Source organism: Eleutherodactylus coqui, chromosome 2 (assembly GCF_035609145.1).
Source record: "Eleutherodactylus coqui strain aEleCoq1 chromosome 2, aEleCoq1.hap1, whole genome shotgun sequence".
Taxonomy (NCBI): domain Eukaryota; kingdom Metazoa; phylum Chordata; class Amphibia; order Anura; family Eleutherodactylidae; genus Eleutherodactylus; species Eleutherodactylus coqui.
In genome coordinates this window covers 202,653,900-202,680,599 of record NC_089838.1, presented here as the reverse complement: position 1 = coordinate 202,680,599, position 26,700 = coordinate 202,653,900, and the positions used below count along the sequence as shown (strand labels likewise).

Sequence of the window (26,700 nt, the reverse complement as noted above, 5' to 3'; positions counted from 1 at the left end):
GCTAATACTGCAGTTGGTCTTTGAAGGAAGGTCCTGCATATGTTGTTGCTACTCAGTAGCGAAAAGGATGGTACAATCAGAGCTGGGTCCTCCTCTCTCCAAGAGCCCCATAGAAGTCACCTGGTCTGCCTCTTTGGTATCTAGGCCCTTGATCTTCATGTGTCTAAGCTCCAGTTCCCTTTTCACAGATACAGTAAGGCCCAATGTCCACGGGTGGATCTGATTTGTGGAATCCACGTGGATCACCCGCTCGGTAGATGCGCAAATCAGGCCACCCATAGGGAAGCATGGGCGTCCGCACTGGAATTAAAGCATGCAGATTTATTTAGCAGACCTTTTGATCCAGAAAACAGATCGCAGCATGCTCCATTTCAGTGCAGTTCCCCCACGGAGAGCTCCCATTGAAGTCAATGGAAGCCATCCAATCTGCAGCCTGTCCACAGGAAAGCAGGAGTTTAAGAAAGAAAAACTCCACTGCGGATGTGCAATGGCCGTCGCTTACGCACACATCCGCAAGGAAGAAAATAGAAGACTCGAACAGTATGCAGAGGACCCAGATGGGTACGCAGTGTCATTAGCCGTGGGTGGCATTGGATTCGGCTGCAGGCTCCCGCATGCAAAATCCAATCCACCGGTGGATATGAGGCCTTAGTTAATGCTTTTCTGACAGCATTCTGCTCTGTTTTAAGGTGATCTAGGGGTTCTTATTTATTGCCGCTCCTCTTGGAAGTGAGTGAACTGAAAGCACTTTTATCCTGATTTGGAGCCATACAACTAAATTTACATGTGGTGGATAATCCCTTTAAGACCTTGTTCACAGAGGTGGCATCCATGCTGGAAAAATACTCAATACTGCTAGCTGAGGTACAGCCCCGATGTTCGGGAGTCTCGTGCGACCCCCAAATGATGAGATCGTGGGGTCCCATGCGGTTGCCATGGCAGTTAGGGACCTTCTGAAAGGATGCAGTTTTTTAACAGACATGTGCACCTAGCCAAAGGAACAATATGCTGATAAAAACGCATGTACTGTGTAAGCAAAATTAATTATCTTTTTACATGCATGTTTGGGGGGCAAAAGATTCACCAAAGTGTGTGTGCAAAGAAAACCTAAATACCAAAAGAGGCTCCGCTACAGCAGCAGCTGCACACAATGTACAAGAGAAAGCCCGTAACCGTGCGCATCAATCCGGGATCGCGGGGATTAGCCACCATCAGGTCACTGTCTGATCCTATCAGTTCTATATGTAGACAGGCTGCACATGTGTCACGGGCTGTGATTGGTCGGGAATAGACACGCCTTTTGCCGGGTCCTTCTGCTCACGTCATTGTTTCTCTTGCGATCACTGCCTTGTGATTGACCATGACTATGGGGGGGCGGGAGATTAGTTCGCGGATACAATTGGCTGATAACTACTTTGTCACTCCCACTGGGCGGGGGCAGCAGAGGAGAGTCACGCTGATTGGTGAACTATTTGAAAAGAGGCGGATTCCTCTAATTCATCCGGAAATGCTGTGTTGATGATGTGGCCGCAGGAGGAGCCGCCAATAAGAGATACGGGAAGAAATCTGTGATCGAAGCCGAACGCGAGAAGCCCCGACGACGGGAGAGCGGGGCAAACTAGCAGGGCAGCCGGGGAGAGGTAACGGCACAGCGTGCACTGCATTGTATACCCGGCTGATGTGTGCTGCTGCCCCTCCATTACATGGCACTGTCACCCCTGCTAGTGCATGGCCTGCAGCTACTAAGGTTGGGGTGCCAGGTACTAGCCCCCTTTGGAGCCTGGCACTGCCCCCTATGATCAGCCCGCAGTCCTTACAAAGTATGGGCAGGCCCCTGGTTACAGGTCTTAGTTAGAGCAGTCACCTGATGACTTGTTGCCACCTCTCCTCCATGCCCGTCCTCCCGCCCGCTGCTACATCAGTGATCACTGTCCTCTTATGTGTCCACAGCTCTAGAAGTATTGGGGTGCGGCATGGTGTGATGGAGCTCCCCGTCTCCACTGTGTAATCCCCTCTATGCCACCATCACATGTGCACAGATCGTCTCTCCTAAAAGCCCACAGAACATTGTTGACTAATAGAATAAAGTTGTCACTTTTCATGTATTCTCCACAAACTTGTAAAACTCACTTCTGGAAGTTTGGTGTTTTCTTAGTTGATGAGCCCACCTTTTATTCCGCCCGTGTTGTAATCCTGATCATTATAATAATGCGCAATAATATGCAATACTTTTATTCTTCTGCGGCGTTTCGCTTTAAGATTAAGGCCTCATGTCCACTTGAAAAATACAATCTGCGCAGAATCTGCTACGGATTTCTGCGGTGGATTCCGCGTGGATTTGCTTTAAATGTTTTTTTTTTTTGCATGCAGATATCCACACACATTGCTATCAATGCCGCGGAATTCTTTTAAAATGCCATCCGTCGGTGCAAAAATCAATTAAATGGACCCGCGGATGCCCAATGATTCCCTATGGGCAAAATCCGCTGCAGAATCCGCAATTCCATTTAGCTAGTGGACATGAGGCCTAAGGAGTGGCAGTTAAACAATTTTCAGTCTGTCAAATTGTATCTTAAAAGACCTAAAAACTTCTATATAGAAATGTATAGTTGTCCTGGGTGTAATCTGGCTGCCACCCTGGTGTCGCCCACGTAATCTGGCTGCCACCCTGGTGTCGCCCACGTAATCTGGCTGCCACCCTGGTGTCGCCCACGTAATCTGGCTGCCACCCTGGTGTCGCCCACGTAATCTGGCTGCCACCCCGGTGTCGCCCACATAATCTGCCTAGTTTGCAGCTATGTGATTTACGACCTCCTCCTCCTTGTGTTTTAGGCCGGACTCCGCTCGGGATGTTCAGCCGTCTATCTGGCATCGCCAACACAGTGCTGCACGAGCTCTCTGGAGATGGCGACGGATCCGAAACCGCAAGCGTCTCTGTAAGTTAAAAATAACATGTCCCGCTGCTCAGACGGCGGGACTCCATGGATGACAGAGGATTACCTCCTCCTCCTCCGCACTGAAGATAGCGCCTGGAGTGTGTGCAGTGCCCCTGGATGTTATGTCCACCACTCCTGGGCGCTTCTACAGCGTGAAGGAGGTGGTAATCCTCTGTCATCCACGGAGTCCGACGTCTGAGCGGTGGGACATGTTTGGATTTTATTTGACTCTGGTCTTGTGACTCCGCAGCACAGGGGTGTCCAACCCGCAGCCTGTGATGACTATGAATGCCGGCCAACTCAAAACGGTAAACTTTTTTAAAAGGCCGGGCTCACACATCTGTACGTGTAAAGTGCTGCAGGGGTCCAGCAGCGTTTTTACGGCAGGGGTCCAGCAGCGTTTTTACAGCAGTTGAGCCGACTGTGACCCTGCTTGCTGCCGCATATGGCAGCGAAATTGTACTGCGCATGACCGCGTACTGATGCACACTGTCATGCACAGCACACGTGGTGTTTTTTTTTTCTATATCTTTCCTGTGCCATCACTTAGCGATGACATGTATACCCGCCGCCAATACGCAATGTAATTGCATCTGGGCATGTGTGTGTATACACTCCTATAGAAAACACAATTTCGACACTGTGAGTGGAACTGCGTAAGGCGATGTAATTGTTTGCGAGTTACCAGTTATCACACGGGCGTACAGCGCACGTGTAATACGCTGTAAAAATGCGGTTTTGTGAATTAGCCCAAACTGAGATGTTTTGGCACCATTAGACGTCACATGCACTCGTGGTGAGTTGGCCAGGCAGGTAAGCATTCTTTGATTATTAAGGGCAGGGGCGTCTGAATCGCAGCTGCAGCATGTGTGATCATGACCAGGCCTGGAAGGGGAATAGGGTCTGCGCCGGCTGAATCTAGAGGAGGTGAGGACACAGGCGGTACCTAGCCGCAGTGGGCTGTGGCGTCCGCTCACAGGCAGGCTATACACACAGCGGGCTGCACTTGCAGCTCTATGACCATCTGACTCACTCTGTCACTGCACATCCAGCATCCGGCGGTGATTCTTCCTCCTGTCCTCGACACCTTCTAACTGCTCCTATCCAGTATCGAGGAAGAGCGAAGGTGGTCTCATCATGGTCGGCTGCATGTGAGCCTGAAGCAGGTACTGACTCCAGCAGCGGGGGTTACTTTAGAGATGATGGAGTTTTGGGGGGGCACAGTGGAGCACAATGATGATAGGTCTTGTATGGAGGATGATGAGGGTTGGGACCTGCTAGACTATTTTAAAAGGCTCTCCAAACTGGGCGCTGCATAATTAGGATTAGGTGAGGACTTTTTTGCTTATCTGTGGTGACGGATAGAGATGAGCGAGTATTCTCGCTAAGGCACATTACTCGAGCGAGTAGTGCCTTAGCCGAGAATCTCCCCGCTCGTCTCTAAAGATTCGGGAGCCGGCGGGGGAGAGCGGGGAGGAACGGAAGGGAGATCCCCCCCCCCCCCTTCCCCCTGCTCCCCGCCGCAACTCACTTGTCACCGGCCCCCGAATCTTTAGAGACGAGCGGGGAGATACTCGGCTAAGGCACTACTCGCTCAAGTAATGTGCCTTAGTGAGTATACTCGTTTTTTCCTTTTTTTTTTTTGCTTATCCTGTTTCGTTAGTTTTGGTGTATTTAATGTTCCACCTAAGACAACTACTCTTCTTCCAATGTGGCCCAGAGACACCAAAAGGTTGGACACCCTTGCCATAGGAGTTGCCCGCACCTGCTGCGCTGATTAAATTGATTGTGCCGTTTACATAAATGTTGTGCACTTTTTTCTCTGTAAGTTATGTTCAAAATGGGACTTTAACGTTAACAGGGTTATGCAATATATTAAGCGATGGTGGCAGTAGGAGGGATCAACTTAAAAAAATACCCAAATTACACCCTTCCCGCTGATGTGCTCTCCTGGCTAGTCTGTGTTTACGTTGGCCTCAGCGATTACATGTCTGTTTACCCATGTGAATGCTGCTGCCAATGTCCTGGCCCAAAACAGAGTGTCATCAGTGCCATCCCATATACCAGCCTGGACCTATTACCTACAAGCCCATGTGACCTATATATGGGACATCACAGGTCATATGACATGTTGCCAGAGAGAAAACAAATAGGAAAAGCCCTTTATAAAATATGTACATGACTTGCAATTATGATTAGTCTCCTTGGAGTGTTCTTCTCCTACTAAGGGGTTGTCCACATCTGCACTTCTGAGCTATTGATGACCTGTTCTCAGGCTATGTCATTAACAGTTGATTGGTGTGGTGAGCATCGGCCGCTCAGTACTCCCTCCGATAAGCTGTTCACCGGGCTGCTGTCAGTGTGTATGGAGTCGGAAGCAGATGGCTCTGTACCTTGTGCAGTGTTCTGGGCCTTGATTACAATGAAAAAAATGCCTGCAGTACCAACTTGGGCCACTGCAAAGTGTACAGAGCTGTCAGTTCCATACACACTGACAGTGGCCTGGCGAACAGCTAATTGCAGGGGTTCCCTGTCAATCAAATATTGATAACCTAGCCTAAGGAAAATGGCGCAGTGTCAGGACCCCCGAACGGGAACAAATGGAGCCATTCAGTTATATTATGAAATGGACATCACTTTGGTGTTTGTTTTAGGGCTCTTACCCACTTGCTCATTGCACAAAAATTGCAAAGCACAAACTTGCGATGTGTTTTTAACATTAGAAAGTCTCATTGACAATCGCGTTAAAAAAAACGCAGCGATATTGCAGCGTTAAAAAAAAAAAAAAAAAAAAAAAAGCAAGTGGGTAAGAGCCCTTATAAAGTTGCCATTTTATTAGGCGTACAGAATGCGTAGTCAACTGCTATTCCACAGTCGTAAACAAGAACCGGACGGAAACCTTGTAAAACAGATCCCAAAGGGCTGTCCATTTCACAATAGACGTGCACGGCTCCGTTAGGGGGTTTCATCATAGCGCTGCTTCCTGCAGATCTCACGGAACTCTGGAATGTAATCACCCGGCATATTAAATAATGCAATCTGAATACTGGCAATACCATGCAATTAGAGACAAAATACTAAATATTGTTGCTCTCTAGTGATTACAAAGGGTTCAAACATTACTTTACGTCCTGCTGCAAAAGGAAGATGTTCTCTCCAAGGTAATATGATAGTAGCGGGAGGACCGGAATGACAAGGACAGCTCTGTTGTATTCTTGCCATGCCTAGAACTAGACGGCCTAGACACACAGGGACAAGGAAAAGGCTGGCTGGCTCATTTCAGTAATTAAGCAGCCCCCTTTGCAAGGCTGATGCAGAGACAGAGTAGGGGGGGGTGTAGTTATTGAAATGAGCCAGTTACCCCCTCCAAATGACTTCACCAATCCCAAGAGGGAAGAGAAAGATCTATACCAAGTGACCTGGTATCATCATGTGGAGGTGTTGGCACCACTGGATTTGGGTATGTTTGTGCAGACAACCCCTCTTAACATGAGACAGGTGACTTCCATTCCCTTTGTCAATGGGGTGTGTCCATGCCCAGTGTGACAACATCTAATCAGTGTTAACTACACCCTATTGACAAGCAGAGTGGTAAAGCCCAGTCGTCTATGTATCTCTTGCATATTTCCAGGAGGAATAACTGAGGAATTGCACACATAAAGAAAAGATTCTTCAGAATTGAAGTGTGATGGAGAATGCAAGTATTTAGTAAAGAAGACATGTCGGGGAGCACTGTCATTAGTGGGGGTTCTGCTTGAGAGCAGAAATGATTGCAATCAGGGTTTTCTCAGAGTCCGACATAGAGTGATGTGCGTTGCAGTGATGGGTTTCCTTCTGTATACAGGACCATGGACAAGAATCTGGAACTGCGGAGGGAATGTCGGAGGACCAGATGGAAAGATTGGCCCATTATGAGAAGCTGGTGGTGCAGCTAAAAGACTTGATCCAGCATAAGGATGTGGAGCTAAAACACAAGGATGCAGAACTTCAGCAGAAGGAGATCCAGATCAAGGTACGGACCAGTGTGAGGCTTGACAGCTACAGTACATTTCAATGACAAAGTTAATCTCTGTCGTAAAGGACATCTGTCGGCATCGCTGCAGCCGCTAATCCACAGCACGGCAGGGATATTGACCCGGGGGACAGGTTGCACATACCTCCCCGCTGCTCAGGAGCCATACAATTGGCCTTTGAATCTTCCATGTGCGACTGACGCTAGAGTTGCCTATCGGCCCCTCCTATCACGGCCCTTTTCCATTCCTACTTTCAAAAAAAATCATAACTTTATTTTTCTTTATTTTTACTAGAGTAACCACGCTCGGGGTATGTTCTCCGTCAGTTCCGCCATCTGATATATTAATTTTTTTGGCGTGAATTCCGGTTTTAAAAAACGTGCAGATGTATGGCCACGGATCTGCTTTTGAATTTAGTACTTTTCAATGAGCAAATCTGCATGCAGAATTTCGAACACAGGTGGGCCACAGAATCTGGATCATGAAATGACTGTACTACTTCTTCTCCCATGCAGATTTGAAATCCATGTCCCCACCCCCGTAGTTATTAATACAATTTTGTGGTAGTTACAACTTTTTGATCCCTTTTTTATTCAATTTTTTTCTTGGAGACTGGATGACCAAAAAAAGTGCAGTTCTATCATTTTGTCTTTTTGTTTTTTGTTTTTTTCCTTGACAGCATTTCCTTCAAAGACAGCTAACTGATACCCCCCTCCCCCCACCCCATGTATAGAACATGGTCAGCTCGTTAACCCATTCTAAACACTAAGGCTGGGTTCACACGGGGCGGAAACGTCGCAAAATATCTGCAGTGGGGGAATGCACGGAAATTCTGCAGTTTGAAGTCCTGTGGGTTTTCAAGCGGCTTATTCTGCTGCGGTCAGCTTATCCCCATAGAGAGGAGAGATGGCTGCAGCACAAACGGCGCTAAAATTGACATTTTGTAAATCTCTTGCACTTTGCTGCTTTATCCGGGGATAAAAATTGTAGAGAGCGCGCACAGAAATTCCGTGGCAATTCCGCCCCATGTGAACCCAGCCTACCACCTGGCATTCAGGCCTCTTTCACATGGGCGACAGCGGTATTGCCCTGAGAAAATTTCAGCGATATCACATCTGTGATCTGTGTGATATTGCTGCATTTTCTTGTTGCGATATCGTTATTTTTGTGTACCTTTTTTGCCAGGATTTTTTTTTTTGGGGGGGGGGGGGGGGGGTCTTGAAATATAAGCCCTATCTGCATTAAACATCACTGCAGCGATCAATTAACTAATCACAGCCATTCAATGCGATAGCTGTGATTCATTCATCGAGCGCTGCAGTGATTGGCCGAACCGTGGTGCTTGAGAGCCAATCAGAGCCAGTGCTTCCAGGATTTTTGAAACCCCTGACCAGGAAACACTGTCTGAAGGCTGCAGGTAAGTGCCGGAGCTGCAGAGAAGTGCAGCGGACAGCTCCTGTTAGCTGATGTGTTTTTTTTTTTGTTTGTTTTTGTTTTTTTATTTAAATGCAGCTAGGGTTTATTTTATGGCTCAAAACAGTAGGACTTTCTACTATAAAAGTTGCATCGCACCACATGAAAACCACCTTTTTGTGTGATGCAACAAAAAAGGAAGGCTCCATAGGGAAACATGGGCTACAAAACATTGCAAATCACGGCTGTATAGAGCATGCCGCGCATTTAGTTTTTTTTTTTTTCTCGCAATGTAGCAGGCTTCAAAACAAGGGTGTTTCAATGTCTTACATACTGTGCTTTCTTTTAAGGGGTTTTCCAGGGAGAATTCTGCTGATGACTTATCCTCAGGACAGGTCATCAATAGTTGATCGTCTGGGATCCGTCGCTTGGGACCCCGACTAATCCGCAGAGCAAGCGCATGCCGTCTGCACCGCAAATACACAAAGATTGGAGTGGAAGCAGTATAAGTCTCTGCGCCGACCTCTGTGTAGTGTATCTGCAGGCATGACTCTTGAAATCAGCGCGAGCTGTACCTGCAGTTGCCAACGCCGGCTACTGCACAGAGGTCGGCGCAGAAACTTCCACTCCGACCTCTGTTATTGCGGCGCTGACAGCATGCGCCCCGCTCAGCTGATCAGTCAGCGTCCTGAGTGGCAGACCCCGGCCGATCAACTATTGATGACCTATCCCGAGCCCTTATGAAGCAAATGTGAAAGACTAAATGATGGTCCTTTGAACAAGCCAACAATGTATCTGCCTGTCTAAACGCCGTGTGTGAGGGCGGACTAGCTAGTAATAACTTCACTCGCTCCTTCAAACAAGAATCGGCTCCTCTAACAGTACCTGTGGCGTCAGGATGCTGTTTTTGCACACCTTTCCCTTGGCTTTACATCAATCATGCATTGTTGGTTCTAGCTCGTTTAGCTCTATTTTCCTCCCATATCTTTCTCTCTTTTTATATCCTGTTTGTATTGTGTGCATATCCTGGAGAACATTGTTTTTCAAATAGGAGCTTGTGCCCTGATTTAAGGTGTCATGTGAAAAAATGACCATGCCTTGCTATGATTTCAGCTATCCCTAGTTTAACCCTTTTGTTGTCAGGCAATTTTGGACATTTTGCACCTCCCATAGCCAGGACTTTTAATATGCATGGGAGCGACTTTATATGGGACGACTGTTGGGAGCATTAGCACCTGGCATTGGTCCCAGCAACTGTGGCTCCTGTTATGTGAAACAGGAACTATAGTCATTCTGTTAATGGAGGCGGAGCGGCTGGAGGTCGTTCTGGCCCGTCCGCCTCATTCGCACTGAACAGACAGTCTCTCAGATATTGAGTACCTCCCGTTTACACGACCTAACAGTCACTTGGTTTTTAGGTGAGCAAAACAAAATCAAGTGACTTCGACACGACTAGTGCCCAAATTAGCTGTTTCCAGCGATAATTAGGGTGAAACTTAAGGTATCTTAAATATATTTTCAAACAAAAAAAAAAAGTTCACACTTCAGCTAAACTCACATGGATGAGCGTGATATGGGGCTGTGAATTCCGCCCCCTTATCGCGCTTCCCACCATGTGAAATCCCTGTGGATGCGAGGGATGTGAAAACGGCCTTGCATCACTTTGGGGATGCAGGGATCCTCCGGCGCAGCTGTCACACCTGTGGCAGAGGATCATGGAGTTCTGCCATTGCTTTCAATGGGGCTGCAGTGTGAGAGCACGCAGGAAGATAGAACATGCCGTGATTTGTAGCATTGCGGTGCCTTGCAGGAAAGCATTGCTCATGTGTATAAACCCTTTCAGAAGAATGGGGTTCATATTTGTGCGTCTCAAAACCCACATTGGTATGAAGCCGACCTTAGGCTAGTTTCACACGGCCGAGAAAATCTCACGAGATTTGTACGTTGTGAGACGCACAAATCTCCTGCATATATAAACCTCGTTCTATTCAATGGAGTCCTATAGACGAGCAAAAAATCGTAGCATATTCTAACTTTTTGCGTTCCTTGGAACACATCGCCCAGATGATTTCACTGCCTCGCTCAATGTGCATGCGAGTGTGATGCAAGGTTTCCCATTAAAATCAAACTCGCATGAGAGGTTCGAAACTTCACAGATGTGATGCATCTTGCCTGAAAATAATGCCTTACATCCATTGGTAAATTGCACGTTCGTGAGTGCAATATCCGCCCAGGTTTCATGGCCCGGTATTACGCTTACCCATGTGTAAGTAGCCTTAGGCTAGGCTTGTACGACCATATATTTACCATGTATTGCGCGGTCTCTACGCCCGTGTGATACGCAGTTTCACTCACATTAGTGTGTAGGAATTGCGTGATACGCAAGCACAAAAAACATAGCGTGTTCTATTTTGCCATGTATATACGCGAGATAGACCTCATTGTTCTTTGTCGCATATATACCTGCAGCCCATATGCAGTCATTGCTAAGTGACTGCGCAGGAAATCTAAACAAAACTTTGTCTTTTCTGCACAGAAATGCATTTTATTACACTTAGAAGGACATAGAAATGGATCCTAGTGTAGACCCATCGCAGTCCTGATCAGTGTATATAACAAGTGTTGTGTTTGTCACTTGGTTTTGTGGCATAGTCGCGTCCCATCTTTCCCAGCAATCTGGTAAGCTTTATTCCCCTGGATGATGTTGAATCCACAATTACTAACTTCACTATTTGTTGCTGCATCTTTAAGCCAAATGTGAGGCTTTTATCATAGAGTAGGGCTGGGGCCTCATGTGGAGTAAAGGCTGATTTAGACAACGATTTTTGCTCAAAAATCGCTCAAAGCAATCTTTTGAGCGATAATCGTTGTGTCTAACTGCACTGACATTGTGTACTTTTCGTTAAGCCGTCGCTGATTGCTGATCTTTCAGCATACTGAAAGATCAGCAATCAGTTATCAGGAATTCACAGCGGGATATAACAGATACTATTGTTTCAGCTGTATTCCGCTCCCTGAAGACAGGGGGGGTATGAAGAACACAGCGGTCCAGCTGTGTTCTTTATCTCCCGCTCAGCTGTATAACAGCTGGGTGCTTCAAGCTGGGGACAGCTGGATGCAGGAGACAAGCGGCCCTGCTTGTCTTCTGCTTCCCACGCTCAGAGCGCTCAGCTGTATAACAGCCGGGCGCTTCGTGCAGAGAACAGCTGGATGCAGAAGACAAGCGGCCCCGCTTGTCTTCTGCATCCCCCGCTCGGAGCGCAAGGTGATCGCTCAACGTTTAAGCGATCACCTTGTGCTGTAAAAGCCCACAACAATTATCGCTCATTAGTCGCTCAAAAGATTTTTTGAGCGATAATCGTTGCGTCTAAACCAGCCTTAAGCCAGGACTTTATATTTGTCTAGAGTGCGTCATTCTGCAGATGTACCGTGTAAAAATCTAATAATCTATACTCCTTTTTCTGTGCTTAAGTCGGAGAGAGAAGCTGTGGAAGCAAAATTTACAAAGCTGAAACTTCAGGCGAAAGCTAAAGTGACAACTCTGAACAAGCAAATTGAAGAACTCAAGAGAACAGCTGCTGATCAGGTAACTGTCCGCTGCCACTTTCTGATTTTTCCATTTTCATTCTTACAAATCCACAATGAATGCAGTGTACTGAATACTCTTCTTTATTGTTTGTTTTATTGACACCTAAAAGACCATACGAGGACAACTAAGAAAAAAATGGCCAAACCCCATGTCTCTCCATAGAGCTATACAATAATACAATGACTTTGAGATAGGTTTTTTTTTTTTTTGTTTGTTTTTTTTTTGTCCCAACCATAACTTTTATTTTTTGACTTCGCTGTATGAGAACTAGCTCTTATTGAATTGTGGATGGGCTGCGGATTCTGCAGGAAGCAGGAGTTAAAAAACAAAAAAAGACTACTGCGCATGTGCGGCAGCGCACACTTCCGCAGTGAAGAAAATAGAAGACCCGGATCTGTCCTTGGCTGCATGGTCGAATTCTGCTGCGGCCTCCTGCATGCGGAATCTGATCTGCCCGTGGCCATGAGGTCTTAGGCTGGGTTGACACGGGACGGATTTGCTGCAGAATTTCCGTGCGGATTGTCCGAATGGGAGCCGCTTATGAAGCCCTTCCCTGAAAAGCTACTGATGGGGATGCCGACAGCAGGATTCTCTACCGCAGCTGTCATGTGTGACAGCTGCCGTTGAGAATTGAAGAATTCCTCTGCTGCATCTGTCACAGATGTGGCAGATGTAGCAGCAGGGAATTATTTTAACTAGCGGGGGTGAAGGAAACATCTGCCGCCTGCAGGAGATGTGTTCTTCATGCCCGCGGGGACCATGGCAGCGGCGGAGAGGTAATTTCTTTTTTTTTTTAAAAAACACAAAAATGTTTCTTTTTCTGGGAAGGGCTTATATGTAAAGCCCTTCCCTGAAAAAGAATGCAGGGGTGCTGGCAGAGCATTGTTTTCAATGGAGCCGCTGGCAGCAGCCGCGGCTCCATTGACAACAAGCATGCAGCTGTGTTCACGCGTGTTTTTGCTCGTACCTAGGTGCACACGTATGTACGCACAAAAACACTCTCGTGTGAACCCGAATGAAGAATGATAAGTGAGCAAATTTTCGTTCGTCATTCAATTATTTGCTGTGTTTACACTGAACAACTATTGTTCAAATTTGCACAATCCAACAGCTTTTTTTCTTTTTTTAACAAGAATTGCTCTGCGTAAAAGGGCCCTTACTTATATATTGTATAGGGAAAGTTCAGCCTTGCAGCATTACTGCCTGTCTCAGTCTTAAGCTGGGTTCTACTTAAAAATGGGTTGTTTTTGTGAGACGGTCCTTTTTAAGATGATTTGATGTAACCAGATTTCTCTTTTATGACCTCTTCCAAAATGCTTTCCTTTTGTTAGATTGGTAGTCACATTATGAGGTGTTGTATTTGCCAAAGCCAACGGTCCTCACGGGACAAGCGGTCAGGCAAACTATGCCCGACACTTGTCCCAGTATCTCTGGAGTCGGAGCAGGCCAGGTAGCATTCTCCCCCTACTCGCCTCCATTCACAGTAAGCAGACAGTCGTTGAAAAGTGAAGACTGCGGTTTACACTGAACAGCATGTCGTTTAGTTTTCTGCATGCAGAAACTGAATAACTAAACGATAACGATTCTTGCTTAGCGCTTATGCGGGGTGATTATCATTCAAATTCCCACAGGAGCGTGGGAGGCTGAACAATTCTGAATGCTGATCGTCCCGTGTTAGCGTTTTACATAAGTGAGCAAAGATTAAACAAAAATTCTCTCTTTTTGCATTCAGACAAGCCAGGAGAGAAGTGAAGATAAAAATGGTAATGGAGGAAACGTATCAAAAGGTGTACAGGATAATGAAGATGCCAACTCAAAACAGCAAGATGGCAATGAAGTTGCAAGACAACTACAGGAAAGTCAAAGCAGTATCAGTGCACTCACAAAACAGCTTTCTGAAAGTCAAGAAACTATTCTAAGTCTGACAAAGCAGCTTCAAGACAGTCAAGAACTCACAAAATCCCTCCAGGAAAGGGAGGATGCTGCTAAAAAACAAGAGTTTGAGGTAAGAATGACTACAATAAGACACTGAATGTGTGTGTAGACTTGTAGTTAAAAGTTAGTCCTAAACTTTACTAGAAAATTTGTACAAAACCATATTTTAGAAGTTGACATTCTAGCTTTTTAGACTAATGGTTCTTTTTGATCAGAGCATGCGCTTCTTCATGTATTCAGCACATCATGTGCCTTGGGAAATTGCACGAAGCCCAGCGCAGGAAATGCCGGACTCAGTAAATTTCCACCCCAATTAGAGATGGAGCCTGCAGAGGGGAAAACTGGTCACATATTCCATATACAAGTCATACAATGGCCAAAACTACAAATGCAGCAAATTTTACCTTTGAAACAAGTTTTCCAGCACTAAAGTATTAATGACCTATCTTTGGGACAGATCATTGATAATTGATCAGCGGGGTACGTCACTCGGGATCTCTGCTGATCAGTGGATTTAAAGTGACAGCGACGCTTGGGTGAGCGCAATAGCCACTTCAGCACATACCTGGCACAATGTTATACATTGCAAAGTGGCTGTGCTTGGTATAACCGCTCAATCCCATTTACTTTAATAGGACTGAGCTGCTTTTAAAGCCATGTGACTGGTGACGATAATGTCACATGCGTGACAGACAGCTAATCGTTGGAGATCCCGAGCGGCAGACCCCCTCCAGTTAACTATTGATGATAGGTCATCAATAGTTTACTCCCAGAAAACTTCTTTAACGCATTATGATGTCTGTACATTACTATGGGGGCTGCCATCTTTCCTGAGCTACATTAATCCACAGATTAGAAGATCTGCTTTACAGCAGCCTCATGGGCCATTGACACAACGGACAGGAGCTGACCCATTAACTTGTATGGGAGAGTGTTCTAGACTCATCCTGTTATCGATGCAGAGGTCATTGTGCAGGGAGGGGGAGTAGCTGGTCCCATCTGATCTCCTATTGTAAATGGTGGATCCTGTGTTATGTCCCTTTTACACGGGCTGACAGTCGGGTCAACGACTGCACGGGCGCTGACCTCACCGCTAAGTCCACTGGTGCTCGTGCAGAGCGTTTATGCTAAGAGACTTCACCCTGAATCGCGGGATTCCCACTGGCTTCTCGCTCAGAGCTTCACCGTCTATGGGAGGTGCTGAGCTGGGTGCGTTTACACAGAATGCCAAGCCCGCGATCCAGCAATGGTTTTTATGCTGATTGAAAGTCAGCGATGACTAACTGCAAATGAATAGTGAGCTTTTTTTAAAATTTGTTTCTTTTTGTCATTTACACTGCATGATCATCGCTCAAATGCGTTTGTTTGAATGAATTTTGAGCAATAGTCGTCACGTGTAAATGGCCCATTACTTTTCCTGCCTGTGATGTTAGGTTTGCAGCAGTCATCTCACGAACAGGAAGTAACAGACTAGTACTAGGCTCTGTGGTCAGTGTGAAAAATGCAGGATTTTAGGATTTTTTTTTAAAAAGCTATAGATTGTGACTGTAAATTAGAAGAAGAAAGGTCTTTTTCTGATGGCACATTCCCTTTAACTACAGTTTACTACCTTAGAATGATGAGTTATGATGCACCAGTCATGTTAACAATTGCTACATCTATAGCTGTACTCCTCATGTACACACAGGACAGCTTATTGAAATGTGAACTGAAACAATAGGTAGGCTTTAGTCCTCATTTCCACGGCAAAAATGGAATTTTTAAAAAACGCGCGTGCAATCCACGCCCATAGGGAATCATTGGGCACCCGCAGGTAATTAAATACCTGCAGATGTCCTTTTCCCTCGGTGTACTGATCGGGCGTGCAGGAAAACAACCACAGCATGCTCCGTTTTTGTGCGGTTTTCCCGCACGGACGGCTTTCATTGAGGCCAATGGAAGCCATCCGGATCCATAGTACAGACACAGCTGACACTGCGTCCGTGCTGCGGGTAAGCAGGAGTTTAAAAAAAAAAAAGACTGGACGGCACCTTCTCCTGGCACGCCTCCGGCCCTCCGGGCACATCCACCGTGCTAAAGAAAGCAGATACGGCCTGCACGGAGGAGAGCCCCGCAGTGTCCGGACAGGTAAGTATATTGTATTTTTTTGGCCTTGTGTGGAATCGGCTGGAGGATTCTGCACGGGGAAACCGTGTGGGCCTGTGGACATGAGGTCTTAGTCTTCCCTTTTTTGTTTTTCTTATTTTGATTTCACATTCTGCGGGCGTGGAAAATAAGTAGTTTTTTCCATAGAGTTATGACCTCAAAGTTACAATGTTTTCGACTTAAGAGTGACATTTTAGTACTGTACACAGTGGTGTGAAATATAGATTTTTGGGGAAATTTACTAAGCCCGGCATTTCCTGCACCACCAGGCTTAGTAAAATGTCCACCGGTGCCTAGACAAATGTTTGCCTGGTTCTGACCAGGCGTACATTTTTGGCACAATTTACGCTGCTTTGTGACGTAAATTATGCATCTGTCAGCGAGGGGTCGTCCCCCTCCCACTTTGCGGAAAATTGTCAGGGCCGGCACAGGAAGAAGGAAATTGCTAAATTTTGCGACTTCAACTTTTTAATGCTGGAATTGTGGTGCAGGGCCATTAATAAATGTCCCCCTTTTTGTTTTTCGTAAAGTATAATATATAAAGAGGTGAGAGAGAAAAGTAAAGCTGTGCTAATGTTTCCAAAACCTAGTTTAAGTATTATAAGTTTAAAATGTTAATGTTATACATAATCCGTTTGTTTATTGTGGAATGTAATCTAGTGATGCTGTGTTGTCTGCCTTAGACTCCTCAAATACTGAGGGCACTGGAGGAAAAGAATGAAGCCCTCCACTCTCGTAATCAGGTAGTGGAGATGTTGGAGCAAGAGCTGCAGAGTGCTGAACTTCAGAAGCAGGTGAGCGCTCGCTTTTTTTGTATTGAATAGAAAACAAAATTGCATAATCTTGGTGGTAGGTTGCTGGGTCGGTGGACAGGGAGACAGTTGGGGAACCAGGATATTATCTCTTTACAAAATCCTTCATATGCACTGTATAATTTTTTCAAAATTTCTTTTGTTTTTCTTACCTCCATTATGACTTCCATTTCCTTCCAAAATCATCTTTTTTACTTGTGGATCTAAATCAACACAGAGCTAATTGAATTGTATTCCAGCAATGCGATGGGTTTTTCTTTTTCGGCTTTCAACCATTCACTGGATGGGTGAAAACTCATAGATAGTGGGGATCCGTCCACAAGGACCCCCACTGATCCCAAGAACAGAGGCTTCCATTTGTCCCACTGTTGGTTGTTTCTGCATTGCAGCTCTGACCGGAGTGACGTCACATAGTTGTTTCTGTCAGCTCTATTGAAATGAATGGTACTGTACTGCGTATGTGCGGCCAGCTCTTCATTCACTCTTGTCAGAGCAGTGGTTCTACTGTGACCATAAGTAGGGTAAACAGAACACCCTGTTCTTGGGATTGGTGGGGGTCTTAGATCATTGGGGGTCTGACTGCTATCTATTTTCACCCATCCAGTGGAAACTGAAAAAAATGCCATAGCCCAGGAATACCCCTTTAACCCCTTGAGTAGCACGCCCGGAAATTTTCCGGGACGAGCTCCACTGCCGATAATGATATAGCCCGGAAGATTTCCGGGCTATGTTTCACTATAGGAGCTGCAGAGCACAATGCCATAAGCGGTGGCAGTGTGCTCTGCCTGCACAGACCCACACAGAGCAGTGCAGGACTTTGAAAAATAGAAGCTGGAAGATATTGCTGATCTGCCGGCAAAGTCCTGCAGTGCTTTGTTTACAGTTGCCATAGAGACCATCGGCTTGTCAGAAGCCAGCCCTTGGTCTCTGTGGCAGGGAGAGCTGATGCTTGGCTGTCAGAGGATAGTCAGGCACCAGCTCTTACACAGCAGAGAATGGAGAAAACCTCCAATCTCTGCTGTGTTAACCCTTTACATGCCGCAGTCTATGCAACTGCAGCATGTAAAGGGCTGACAGAGGAAGGGGGCTCCCTCTGTTAGAGGATAGCCGGGCACCAGCTCTTACACAGCAGAGAATGGAGAAAATCTCTGATCTCTGCTGTGTTAACTCTTTAAATGCTGCGGTCTATGCGACTGCAGCATGTAAAGGACTGTCACCATCAGACCCCCGCAATGTGATCAGGGGGTCCTGATGGGTCTCTGTGGAAGGGACAAAAAAAATAATTTTTTTAAAAACTTTTTTTAATAAAAAAATAAATAAAAACACTTGTCTCCCTTTAGGCTGCCTGCAGACGGCCGGGTCGGATCCGGCTGCGAGAATTCTCGCAGCGGGACCTGACCTGAGCGTCTGCAGAGAGCAGCTCGTCACTCACCTGCTCCCGCGCCCCTCGGTCTTTTATGTGCCGGGCAGACGGCGATGCGCAGAGCGGAGCTGGCGGCTGGGGAGTGATGTTTCTGTGCGGGGCTCGCAGAAATAGAGCATGCTGCGGTTTGTTTGATGCGCGAGATTTCGCGTGGCCAAATCGCGGCCGTCTGCCTAGGATTGCGTTTGTTAACGCAATCCTATGGCAGCTTCGACGGGCGGAAATTCCACGTGAAATCCCACCATGGAATTTCCGCCAGTCTGCAGGCGGCCTTACTTTGTAAAAAAAAAAAATTAAAACAAAATTAAACATGTGGTATCCCTGCGTCGTAATGACCCAGAGAAGGAAGTTAGTACATTATTTAACCCCTTAATGACAAGGACCCTTTTTTTTTTTCTTTTTTCCCCTTTTTCTTTTTTCCTCCCCCGCTTAAAAAATCATAACTCCTGTATTTATCCACCGACGTCGCTGTATGAGGGCTCGTTTTTTGCGGGACAGGTTGTATTTTTCAATAGTGCTATTTAAAGTACCATATAATGTACTGAAAAACTTTTACAAAATTCTAAGTGGAGTAAAATGAAAAAAATGACATTCCGCCATCCTTCAGTGTGTTTTGTTTCTACGGCGCACAAACTGCATGATAACTTTATTCTATGGATCAGTACGATTACTACGATACCAAACTTGTATCACTTTTTTTGCTGTAGTACTTGTATTTTTTTTCAAAGACATTTAATTTTTTAAAATTATTTTCTGCTGGACACAGGGGGTTAATAGGATCTGTCTAGGTTCAGGTATTTTTACAGCAAGAGTAGCGCTACAGGCTAAAATATTCTTGTAGTTAAGTGTTACAGAAAATCTTGATGGAAACCTCAACGGGACTCTCAAACACAGATGTGAACACAGCCTTAGATTCTTTTATAGATCTTATAATAAGCGTTTTATTATATGCATTACTGTTTACGGTTGTCATCAACTGGTGTATTCTAATTCCCACTCATGTACGTTCTTTGTAGGTTCTCTCTGAGCAGTTTCGAGAAATGGAACAGGAATTGTTGAAACTGCGCGAATCTCTAGTTATTGAACAAAAAGAACGTTCTCAACAAGCTGAATTGCACAAAGACCTATTGAAAGAGAGAGAGGTTTTATTCCAGCAGTTACAGGAAGCTTTTGATAAAGAGAAAGATGCAGCAAGTGAAAAAGAAGGTCTGAAATTACAGCTCGAGAAAGTAAAACTTGAAATCCAAGTAGAACAAGAAAACGGAGCACAAGAGGAGCTAGAAAGATTGAGAGCAGAGCTGACCAATGAAAAAGGAGCTCAGGCAGAGTTACAGCAACTAAAGGAACAGCTTGAAAGGGAGAAGAATGTACAGGAGGAGTTGCAGCAGCTAAGGGAAGAGCTGGAAAGGGAGAAGGGTGCCCAAAAGGAATTGCAGCAGCTGAGAGAAGAGCTGGAAAGGGAGAAGGGTGCCCAGGAGGAATTGCAGCAGCTAAGAAAAGAGCTGGAAAGGGAGAAGGGTGCCGAGGAGGAGTTGCAGCAGCTAAGAGAAGAGCTGGAAAGGGAGAAGGGTGCCCAGGAGGAATTGCAGCAGCTAAGAGAAGAGCTGGAAAGGGAGAAGGGTGCGCAGGAGGAGTTGAAGCAACCCAAAGAAGAATTTAAAAGGGAGAAGGGTGCCCAGGGGGAGTTGCAGCAACTAAAAGAAGAGAGGGAGAAGGGTATGCAGGAGGAATTTCAACAACCCAGAGAAGAGCTGGAAAGGGAGAAGGGTGTGCAGGAGGAGTTGCAGCAACCCAGAGAAGAGTTTGAAAGGGAGAAGGGTGCCCAGGAGGAGTTAAAGCAACTAAGAGAAGAGCTGGAAAGAGAGAAGGGTGCTCAGGAGGAGTTGAACCAACTAAGGCAACAACTTGAAAGGGAGAAAGGTGCCCAGGAAGAGTTGCAACAACCCAGAAAAGAGCTTGAAAGGGACAAGGGTGCCCAGGAGGAGGTGCAGAGAGATGGAAAACCTGAAAAGCAAAACGGTGCCCGGGAGTTGCAGCATCTAAGGGAACAGCTTGAAAAGGAGAAAGGTGCTCTGGAGCAGTTGCAACAAGTAAGAGCTGAACTAGAACAACATAAAGAAAGCCAAGCAGAGTTGCAGATTGAGTTGGAAAGATTAAAAAAAGCTAATCAGGAGCTGTTGATTAAACCAAAAGGATGTGAGCAAGATGCACAAAAAATCGATGAACCCAATGATGATGATATGGAAATTGATAGTGTAAAAATTGAGCTACAAACTGAAAATAAAAGGTATGCAGAGTTGTCCAGAATGAAGGAACAACTAAAAAGCATGAAGGAATCCACCAAAGAATTTGATCATTTGACTGAAGAGATTGAAAAAGAGCAGAAAATCCTGAATGAATTGGAGAGGATGAAACAGGAGATTAAAAGAATGAGAGAAGCTCAGTCTGAATTGGATAAACTGCAAGAAGAGCACCAGCTTCTAGAAAAACAACTAGAACAGAGTGGTGTGGAGTATAAAAATCTAAGTGGACAGGGATCATGTCAAGAGGAGCCACTACAGCATAAAAAGGATGTGCAAACCTTAGTTTCATTTGCAGACCTCAACACCCAGCACTACACAGTGGCAACAGGTGAGCTGGTAAATGACAACTTTTTTACTTGCTACAATGAACCTAAAATTAAAAAATGAAGCTATAATACAAATAGTCTTAATAAAAACTATCCAACTTTTATGTATAAACACCTGCTTTCACATTTTAAAAATAAACCCCAAGTGTGAATTGATTCCTCAGTGATACGTTACTCCACACACTCTGCCTGGAACTTAGCCAGAAGAGGAGGCAATCATTCCATTCCATATCTTTTAGAACCATTTATCAACATCTAAACCTAAACTATAGAGTTTGGTTGCACATTATAGTTCACACATCTGTTGTAACACAATATAAAATATACAGTAATAAAGTTTAGCGTATCAGTATTTTGTCATCTACTAAAAGTAGTGAGGTAAGGCTGGAATTTACAAATTATTAAATGTACTATTAAACTATTTTATAGATGAAGATTCTGTTGCCATGTATACAGGAATTTGTCAGGAATCAGAAGTGAGCCACCAGGTGAGGTACAATTTGTAGTTTGATGGTTTTAAAAACCCAAACGCTTGCATGGGAATTACAGCTCCTAAATAAAAGGCAGTCAATATGTACTGTTTCAATATTGTAACCAAAGACTTTTTTTTTTTACTTTTAGGTATTGCAATCCAGTACGTTGAATGTGCAAACACATTCAGTATCTCAGGAGCTTGTTCTTGATGTTACTGTTAAAGATGCACAGGAAAATCAACTGTCTATCCTCATGTTGGACCTATTAGATACTCAAGAGGAAATAAACAAACTGAAAGGAGAGCTACCAGTGGAAGGAGACTTAAATGAATGTGTACTAAGTGAGCAAGTCCTAGAGAAGAGCAAAGATGTTTCAGATGAAGCTAATACACATATCCAAATACATGACTCTTCTGATCCTAAATACCAGAATATTAATGCAGATAAAGATGCCGAAATTATTTCTATGAAAAAAATGGTTGCGGAGCTCCAAAGTCAAATTAAGACGATAACATCTGAGAAAGAACAAATCTCATTTAACCTTGAGACTCTTCTAAATAGACAGACTGCATCTGAAAAAGTGCAACCCCTGAATAAATTTTTAGAGGTTGAAGAGCAACAATTGACTGCCTATGAAAATCAAAATATACTTGTAGAACAAGTAAAGAGTTTGGAAAATGAGTTTAAGTCGAAAGACTTAAAAATAACTGCTTTGCAGAAAGACTTGGACCATATGAATCTGCTAATGTCTGAGCAGAATGAACTTTCAAAACTACAAGAAAACCAGTTGGAAGAGAAGGAACAACACCTTCAAAGCCTAAAGGAAATGCTTAACCTAAGTCATAATAAAGAGGAGAGGCTCTCGGAAGAACTTGCAACTAATGAGCGTGAAAAAGTTTTACTTCAAGAGCTGCTTTCACAAAAAACAACAGAGGTTCAAGCCCTTCAAGAATCCATTTCAGAGAAGAATCAACAAGTTGAAGAGATAAGCCACAGCTTATCTGATAAGATGGTCCTTCTGAATGAGGAAAAGTATTCAATGAGTAAAGAGATAAAAGCCCTGAAGGAACAGTTGAACTCTGCTATCCAAGATGAAACTGGTAAGGGTGAAGAATTACTACAGGCATTAAGAACTGAAAATACAGAAATACATTTACAAATGGAAACCATTACCAAAGAGAAACAGCATCTTCAAGAGAGGTTGGAATCTGTTCAGATTGAGTTAGCTGAGTTGAACAGTCACTTGAAAACTGTAGAGTTGAAGCATGCCCAAAGCCAAGAAATGATTAAGATTGCCCAAGAAGAGAGGGAAATGATGCAATTGCAATTACAAGATCAGAAATGTGAGTTCTTGAAGGAACATGAGGAGCTCCAGAATAAATTAGATACCCAGATAAATGACTATGTGCAGCAGCTGCAGCTCCTCACTGAGAAACAACAAACTAGTTTGGAAGTTATTGATCGTTTACAAGGTGAAAAGAGTGCATTAGAGAGTCAGCTGCAGTCTCATATAAATAAATCACAACATGATGCAGGAGAGGTTGAATTAAACAAGAATGAGGAACTTCAGACTCCAGAGGAACTTCAGACTCAACTAGAGGATCACAAACAAGAAAATGAGTTGCTGAAAAGAAAGTTACAAGCGGCACTGATTAGCAGAAAAGAGCTGAATCGCAAAATCTCTAAATTGGAGAAACAAATGGTTAACTGTGCAGTGAATCAAGACAAGGACTTTACTAGCAGTGTTGCTCTGGAAGTGAAATCCCTTGTTGAAGAGATGTCTGAGCAAAACATCACAGAAGATTATCTAAAACAGCAACTGTCTGAAAGGGAATCTGACCTGGAAACGGTCCGGAAAGAACTGGCTGATAAAAGTGCAACTAATGAGAAGTTTCAAAACTTGATTGAAGAATTAACATTAAAGCTGAAAGATAAATCAAGACAGATTGAATCTTTAATAGCTGAGCAGACAGAGAGAACATCAGTGGAATCTCAGATGTCGGATGCATTAAATACTGAAGATCAAGAGGCAAGAATTGAACTGGAAAACAGAATCACAATTCTTGAGCAAGACAAAGAGGTCTTACAGAAAAAGGTCCAAGAGGTGTTGCATTCTCGCAGAGATACCATTAAAAAAGTGCAGGAAAAAGACCGCCACCACCGTGAACAGCTAAAGCAGCAGAAAGAAGACTTTAATGTCTTGCAAGAAAAGTACGAAAAACTACAATTAAATCAAAAGACCTGTCAGACTGAGGTAATTCTTGAAGAAAGAGGCACCCAAACTATAAAGCCCTGTTTATCAGAAGAATCACAAAATACGATGTCTAATATGTCTGAAGACTTTATTTCAGTTTCTGTTTCAGAGGAGAATGCTGTTGAATTACATTTGGGAAAGGACTGGGTAGATTTTTCACCTGTAAGTATTGAGGACCCTGTGGTTGACAAATCCGTTGTTTCAGATGTGAACGTTGAAGACTACCGAATGCAGATGGAAGTCTTTCAATCTCACAAAAATGAACTGGAATTAAAAGCCTTGCAATTAGAAGAGAAACTTAATGGTCATTTGGAAGAGATTTCACATATGCAGAATACCATAGACCAATTAAATAGCCAACTACAAAATGAGAAGGAGAAAAATCTGAATTCAGAAGTACATGCATCTACTTTGATAGCAGAACTTGAAAGTAGTCACCAGGAATCGTCTCATCTAACTGTTACAGTACAGACTTTAAAGGAAGAATTAATGCACAAGAAAGAGGAGATTGGGCAGCTTCAACGGGACCTAGAAGTTGTAAATGTAGCTCTTAAGAATGCAGATATGTTGTTGGTTGACAAAGATGATGTTATACTTGCCCTTAAAACTCAACTAGAAGTTCAGACTAAAGAGTATGAAGAGCACCACAGAAAGCTTGAAATGCAGTCTCTTCAATTGCAAAATAAGCCGGATGAAGAAATGGAGGAAGCAAAGGGCAAGCAACAGCTTCAAAGAAAGCTTCAGGCTGCACTCATCTCTAGAAAAGAAGCACTTAAAGAAAACAAGACTTTGAAACTGGAATTGGACACTCTTATGAATGTTAAGGTTGACCTGTCCAGCAGACTACAACTAACAGAAGGTTTGGTTAACCAACTGACTATTGAAAAAGATGCATTACTTAAAACAGTGTCTGGTCAGAAAGATGAGAGAGACAAACTTATTGCTGAAATTGACAAATGTTTACTGGAAAATCAAAACTTGGAAGCGTCATGTGAAAGCTTAAAACTAGCTTTGGCAGGTATCACGCAAGATAAAGAAAATTTAACGAAAGAGTTAGAATCTGGCAAGTTGTCTCATATTTCTCAGGTATCTGAGTGGCAAGAAAAGCTTACAGACTTGCAGAAGGAATATGAGACACTGCTACAGTCTTATGAGAATGTGAGCAATGAAACAGATAGAATGAAGCGTGCAATGGAAACTGTAAGACAGGAAAAGCAAGAGCTGTTTAGTAAAATAAAAAGTGTGGAGACTGAAAAGAAAGAAGTAGAGAAGCAGCTAGAAGATGCAGAACAGGAGATTGAAAGTATGAAAGAAAAGATGAGGAAATTTGCTAAATCTAAGCAACAAAAAATACTTGAACTGGAAGAAGAAAATGACCGATTAAGGGGAGAAATGCTACCAGCAGTGGGGGAGCAGATGTATGAAGCAACTAATGCAGAAAATTCCAGACTAAAAGAGGAGCTAGATAAGGTCCAATCAGAAAAACATAGCCTTATACTTCAGTTAGAACAGGTAAAGTCTGAAAAATATATTGTAGCTGAAGAGAGAGAGTCACTGAGACTCCAATTAAGTAATGTTGAGTCTAACGTACAAGAGAGTCTCCAGGAGCATCCATCTGAAATGGATGAAGAAGTCCTCATTAACAATGAGGTTGAGGTGGCTTGTTCACAACCTCTGGGAAGTGAAGAGGTAATTGGAGAACAGCAAGTATATAAAGAGATGACTAAGAAACATGAGATAAGCCCAAAAGAAGAAACCCTGGAGGAAAATTTACAAATGAAAGAACACATCAAAAAACTAGAAAGCAATGCCAAGATAAAGGAAAATGAAATAGAGGATATGAGTAGAGAAATCAAAGTTTTGATGGATGATAAGTTAAGCTTGGAGACTCAGCTGAGAGATGTGCAAAGTAGGGTAACTAAAATGGAAATAGAAATTGTAGAGTCTGAAAAGAAGTATCACATAGTTGTTGGTGACTTAGATGAAGTCAGCAGGCAGAAACATGCCAGTGAACTTGAGAAGGATGAGCTGGAAGAGAGGCTAATGAACCAGATGGCTGAGCTCAATGGAAGCATTGGAAATTTCCAGCAGGATGCTATAGATTCGCAAGTGAAAAATGACTGCCTACAAAAAGAATTAGAAAACCTTAAATTTCGGTTTGAAGAGGAAAAACGACAGCTGGAAAGGCAGAAGGTTGAAGCTCTGTCTGGGGCACAAAAGGAGTATGTGGAAAAGTTAAAAGCTGCAGATCAGAGTGTGAAAGGCAGGAAAACTCAGTCAAAGGAGCTTCAGGAGTTGCTCAAAGAGAAGCAGCATGAAGTTCGACACTTGCAAAAAGATTGCATACAATATCAGGAGACTATCAGTGGTTTGGAAAGGGCAATTAAAGCTCTTGAATTCGAGCGCGATAAGTGTGAAGCAGAAAAACTGATCTCTAATGATATGTTAGCAAAAGCAAAGGAGGACACAAACCAGGCTCAGAATGATCTAGCATCGTTTCGTGTGCTACTTGATGACACACAGAGTGAGGCAGCAAGGGTCCTGGCTGAAAACCTGAAACTAAAGGGTGAAGTGCGGACAATAACTGAAAATACTACAGTAATGTTGAAAAGGAAAGAGGAAGATATGGAAAGAAGACTTGATATGGAAAGAGACAAACATATGAAGCAAATATTGAATTTGCAGGAGAAAATAAATGTTCTGCAACAAGAAAACGAAGATCTTAAGGGGTCTATTGTAAACTTACAAAGGCTTATAAATGAAAAGGATCAGGAAATGAAGGACTTACAAGGCAACTTAAATCAAAATATAGCACGGCTTGCAGCCTTTACGCGAAGTATGTGTTCTTTGCAAAATGATAGAGACCGTGTTCTAGAAGAATCCAAAACCTGGAGTGAGAAATTCACAGATGCAATGCAGAAAAAGGACATCGAGATAAATGACAAGGAGAAAGTTTGTGTTGATCTTCAAAATGAGTTGCTCCATATGACATCCCAACTTGAAGAACTTAAGATTGAGCTAACCAGGTATGATTCTAGCACTATAAATATTTACATTGTTCCCTGAAAAATATTTTCT

General features: G+C 43.9%; 1 protein-coding gene across 1 annotated transcript in view; it reads left to right on the top strand.

Moving 5' to 3' along the window:
- The first annotated feature begins 1,517 nt into the window (after nt 1–1,517).
- The window catches only part of GOLGB1 (golgin B1), a 49,745-nt gene continuing 24,562 nt past the window's right edge, over nt 1,518–26,700 (top strand). Inside the window, exons 1-9 of the mRNA XM_066592235.1 lie at nt 1,518–1,640; nt 2,833–2,936; nt 6,781–6,948; nt 11,835–11,948; nt 13,684–13,956; nt 16,715–16,825; nt 19,283–20,897; nt 21,325–21,383; nt 21,517–26,648. Of these exons, the coding sequence (XP_066448332.1) occupies nt 2,850–2,936; nt 6,781–6,948; nt 11,835–11,948; nt 13,684–13,956; nt 16,715–16,825; nt 19,283–20,897; nt 21,325–21,383; nt 21,517–26,648 (7,559 nt within the window). The 5' untranslated portion in view covers nt 1,518–1,640; nt 2,833–2,849. The remainder of the gene's footprint in view (nt 1,641–2,832; nt 2,937–6,780; nt 6,949–11,834; nt 11,949–13,683; nt 13,957–16,714; nt 16,826–19,282; nt 20,898–21,324; nt 21,384–21,516; nt 26,649–26,700) is intronic.